Here is a 4,837-nt window from a genome sequence, read left to right as displayed (position 1 = left end):
TCGGGGTCGGGGACGCTGGGCCAGAGCTGCTCCTTCATCCTGGGGACCACGGGGGGTGAGGGGGCTCAGCAAGGCGGACTGGAATGGGTGGCCTCAGTGCTGGACTGGCTCCCGGAGGGATGCCAGCTCTCCAAGGCCACCCTGTCCCACCGGGGCAGGGCTCTGCCACTCACCGCTCGTTCTTCTGGAAGCAGATGAGCAACACCATGAGCCCGACAAAGACCAGCCCCAGGCTCAGGAAGAGGAACTGGATCTCGGTGTCATCTGGGAAGAGGGGCAGGGTCACAGGGAGCTGCAGTGGGCACTGCCAGCTGCGCTGTGCCACGAGGCTGGGCAGGACCAGGTCCCCTCCCATGTCCCCCTGGTGGGGTGGCCGCAGCCCTCACCCAGCACTGTGGTCACCAGGGTCAGGCTGGTGCCGTTGGTGCTGCCAGCAGCCGTGGATGCCATGATGTGCACCTTGTACAGGGTGGATGGCTTCAGCCCCCGGATGGCGAAGGAGTTGAGGGAAGGATTCACGGTGGCACCTGGGGACACACGGGGCTGTTGGTGTCCAGAATGCCCCCACCTGCACAGCAGGGAGCCACAAAACTCCCTGACCCTCTCTGAGAAGGACACAGGGGCTCCTGGTATCTCCACCCAGCACGTTGAGGTGGGACAGAGGGCCAGGTCAGTGGTGCTGCAGGCAGGACTCACTGGCCGTGCTGGTGATGCTGCTGGCCCAGAAGATGGTGTAGCTGGTGATGAAGCCGTTCTGCACCTCCACTGGCAGTGGCTCCCAGCACAGCTCGGCCTCTGACTTGCTGATCCTCTTCAGGTGAAGCTTGGGGGCATGGGATGGTGCTGGAAAGAGCAGGACAAGGGGGGACCAAGTGCTGAGCAGAGCCACTGCCTCGGGTGGGAACTGATGAGGGGGTCCCACTCCCAAGGTGTGGGCATCAGGACCTGCCCATGCTGTGTTGGGGCTGAGAGCTCGCTCAGAGATGACACAAATCCAGCCCCTCAGGCTGAGCTCTTTGGTACAGCCCCTGGATTTGGGATACAAGGGGGAAAGGCGGTTCCTCCTTTTGGGAGGGCAAAGTCCTGGTGGTGGGGCTCCCTTCCCACGTACCCTTCTGCTGGGAGTAGGCTGTGGTGTGGATGGGCACCCCGACAGTGCCCTCGTAGAGGGGGTACAGTGAGATGCTGTAGCGCTGGAAAGGCTCGATGCCATCTGCAATGGAGAGCAGAAGGGGCACTGCTGAGACCCCCCAGCACCACGGCACCACCCCACCCACCCTGGGGTGGATACACAGGGAGGGTGGGGAGTGTGCTGGAGGCAGGGCTGGGTCCTGGTTTGGTCAGGATGGATGCCAGCCCCCTGGCATAGTTGACCCGGGGGTCAGGGCCCCCTGGCAGCCCCCCTTACCCTGGATAAGGGCTGTGGTGGCTGCCCCGTCATGTTCCATCTGCCAGCACACGCTGCAGTGCCCAGGCTCTGCTGCCACCCGCTGCCACTCCAGGACATAGGCGGTCACTGGGGCCAGCGGTGCCTCCCAGTGCACCCAGAGGCTGCGCTCACCCCCGGGCACAGCCCGGAGCCCAGCCAGGGGCTGACCTGCGTGGGACAAACAGCCGGGATGGTGGGAGAGGAGAGGAGAGCACCTCTCCCACATCTCCCCCTGTGCGCCCGGGTTTGGAGTCTGCCCTCTCCTTGCGCTGGCTGTGCAGCCTGCTGGGGCGAGCAGAGCCCCGGGGCACACGCGGAGGTTTCGGGCACTGCCCTCACCTGTCCTCTCCAGCAGGATCACCTCGGTCGGTGCCGACTCGCCGGCGGCGTTGTAGGCTGACAGATAGACCCTCCTGGTGGCCGCGGGCACCGAGAAGTTGCACTGGGTGCGGGTGGTGTTGCAGATGATAGGGGGGTCCCTGCCCCTCCTCCGGGGGCTCAGGGTCACACAGTAGCCCAGCACTCGCCCGTTGGCCTCCCGCTGCCGTGGGGCCTGGGTGTGGGCAGGGCGGGTGGGTGGCAGTCCGTGCGGGGACCTCAGGCAATGCCCCTCAGGCAATGCCCCCCAGGCAATGTCCCCTGTCCCCCCACTCACCTTCCAGCGCAGCTGCACCTCCAGCCGCCCCCCAGCCGGCTGAGCCCCCCACCACGCATCCAGCTTCCCTGTGGGGGCTGTAATGGGAGTGGGGGGGGGGAGAAGCTGAGAGGGGCCCATGTGGCTGTGTCCCCAGGACAGTGCCCTGTGATCCCAGCGCTGTGCCTTTTGTCCCCAGCACTGTCCCATGTGTCCCCAGCGCTGTGCCGCCTGCTCAGGCAGAGGGGACCCCCCGGGTGACCCACACTCACCTTTCTCGTGGGTGGTGTAGTTCCTGACCGGGCTCCACTCGCTCCAGGAGCCCAGTGCCGAGGCTGAGCTGCGCCGGCAGCGCATCTGGAAGCTGTACTGCGTGCCGAACAGGAAACCACAGTGCTGCGCCGTGCCCGCCTGGCCGATGATGCCGCTGACCTGGGAGCAGCCAAACCAGGGCTGTGCTGCCTCCTGCCTCGGGCAGGGACTGGCCCTGCTGTAGGCTCAGGGGACACCTTGCTGTCCCACTCACACGGGGACCCCCCGCTCCCACTGCTTGGAGCACAGGGAGGGTCCCGGCTCCTGCCTGGTCCCCCTGCCCCAGCAGCACTCACCAGGGCCCAGGCAGGGTCCTCGGGTGCCCGGTAGCGCAGCTCACACTGCAGCTCCATGTGCTTTGTGCCCCACGCCAAGTCCCAGGCCAGGGCAATGCAGTCGGTCTGGAAGGGGATGGACTGGATGCTCTGCAGGGTTGGGGGGTCCAGCTTGGCTGTAGGAAGGGCAGGGGAGAGTTGGAGAGGTGTGTGGGGGGCAGTGCTCAGAGCCATGACCTCACATGTGCCTGTTGTTAGTGCCAGGAGCTGCAGCCAGGGTGCTGCAGCAAGAAATGGGGGAAACCACCCTAAAATAGGAGAAGGGCTGGTGGCAAGGGACAGGAGCTGGTGTGTGCCCCTGCTTGGGATGGAGTAATGCAACACTGGAACAGCTCTGCATTAATGCCTGTGCAGAGAAAACAGATCCCATGGGGTCTGGTGCCTGGAACAACCCACATTTGGGTCTGCTTGGGGGTGAGAGTGGTACACAGCCAGGGGAGAGCTCAGCTGGTTCCCGGGCAGCCCTTCCCCAGCCCCAGATCAGGGTGGATAAATCTCTCCATCTGGGAAGGCTCCTTTTATAAATAGTTTATAGGCACAGGATCTATTATTAATAGAGCTGCTGAATAAATGGGTAATCAATTGCTGCAGGAGCTGTGGAGTGCAGCAGGTCAACTGGCAGCTCATAACCCGCCGTGCGTGCTGCTCGCTCTGCAGCGCAGCGCTGGCACCGATTCATCCCGCCAGGACATTCATCACGGAACCTGCCCGTAAAACGGGCCCCACGTGCTTTAATGTCACTTTAATACCCCTGACGAGCTTCCCTGGCCCCTGACCTGCGCGCTGTCACTCACCCACGTCCATGGGGTCGATGTGGAGGTGCTCGGACTCGGCCGTGCCCAGGGAGTTGGTGGCAGACACCCAGATCTCCATTTGCCGGTACAGCTGCAGCAGCTGGCGTGGCACCGTGCAGTGGCTGTGCCCTCCTCGTGGGGTGCAGCCCGTCACTGCCTGGGCTCTGCTCCTGCAGCAGACAGGGCAGTGGGCTCGGGGTCCTTGCTGTGGGGTTTGGCAGGGGATAATAGTCCCGAGACTTACCCCATGCATTTCAGCACGAAGCTGGTGGGGAGGTGGCTGTTGGTTCCCTGCTGCCATTGGCACGTCAACCCGTAGTCATCGAGGTTCAGGACACAGCTGAGGTTGAGGGGCTTCGCAGGAGGGTCTGGGGGAGAAAGAACCTGAGCAAGTGGCCGTCCTTGCTGGGAAGGAGGGTGACCTGTAGTGGCAGCAGACTTACAGCCTGCCCTGATCTCGGCCATGCCAATGCGCTGCTTGGTCCCATTCCACTCCACACAGCAGAACAGCCTGGCCTGGGTGTGGTTGAAGCGGGGCAGGGTGAGGTTGGACACCTCTGTGCCCCCCGGGCCCTGGCGCTGGCTCCCAGCCACGGGCTTGTTGTCCAGCATCCAGCTGATCCTGACCCTCCCCTGCTCCAAGCCTTGGCAGAGCTCTCTCTGGACGGTGCAGGATGCCGTGACAGCCGAGCCCAGGGGCACGATGGGGGGGCTCACAGTCACCGAGGCACAGCCCAATGTCCCTGCGGGCAGGAAAAGCATGTCACATCCCGGGCACAGCTGTGCCAAAGCCATCTCAGCTCCTCAGCGCCCAGGCAGGACATAGGGACGAGCCTCTTCCCTTAGATGGGCCCCCTGCTCTGGAGAGGAAGAGCCGAGCGTTGGGCAAGGCACGGGCACGTGCCAGGCCCCATCCTGCCCGTGCCTGCCTTTCCTGCCTGCCCCGGGGGGCACCGGCTGCTGGGGATGCTGTGCCTGTGGGACGGGACAGGATGGACCCCGCACTCACCGCCCAGGTGGAGCAGCAGGAGCAGGGAGAGCTGCTGCAGGAAGGGTGTCCCAGCACCGCGCCTGGCCATGGTCTCCTCCGTGGCTTTGGCATCACCTGGAGCGGAGAAAGCGGCTCGTCCTGGGGGTCGGCAAGGGCTGGGGACGAGGTGGGCTGAAGGAGCCGGGCTCCATTGTCACCGGCTCTTCCTGGAGCAGAATGTCCTTTCGCTATCAGCGTCAGCCCTTCCCGCAGCCCTTCTGACACCTCCGCCCCCTGCTCGCCGCCCGCGCCGCCACAGCCGCTGGAGGGGGAAGAGCAGCGGAGAGAGCCCCGAACGCGGGC

The 4,837-nt window shown here is 64.7% G+C and overlaps 1 protein-coding gene across 1 annotated transcript; it reads right to left on the bottom strand.

The window, feature by feature from the left end:
* Nucleotides 1-5: 5 nt before the first annotated feature.
* Nucleotides 6-4,605, bottom strand: CSF3R (colony stimulating factor 3 receptor; the record flags this gene model as incomplete). The annotated part of the gene is made up of 14 exons (XM_031063030.1): nucleotides 4,514-4,605; nucleotides 3,948-4,247; nucleotides 3,749-3,872; nucleotides 3,505-3,674; nucleotides 2,672-2,826; nucleotides 2,336-2,495; nucleotides 2,085-2,161; nucleotides 1,769-1,982; nucleotides 1,409-1,597; nucleotides 1,112-1,213; nucleotides 697-843; nucleotides 387-527; nucleotides 174-264; nucleotides 6-39 (listed from the first exon to the last, which is right to left on the bottom strand). Coding segments are annotated over exons 1-14 (1,974 nt in total), but the record flags the coding sequence as incomplete, so codon positions are not given.
* Between the last annotated feature and the right edge of the window lie 232 nt (nucleotides 4,606-4,837).

This window comes from Geospiza fortis, unplaced genomic scaffold (genome assembly GCF_000277835.1).
Source record: "Geospiza fortis unplaced genomic scaffold, GeoFor_1.0 scaffold289, whole genome shotgun sequence".
NCBI classification, from domain to species: Eukaryota; Metazoa; Chordata; class Aves; order Passeriformes; family Thraupidae; genus Geospiza; species Geospiza fortis.
This window is presented reverse-complemented; position numbering and strand designations above follow the sequence as displayed.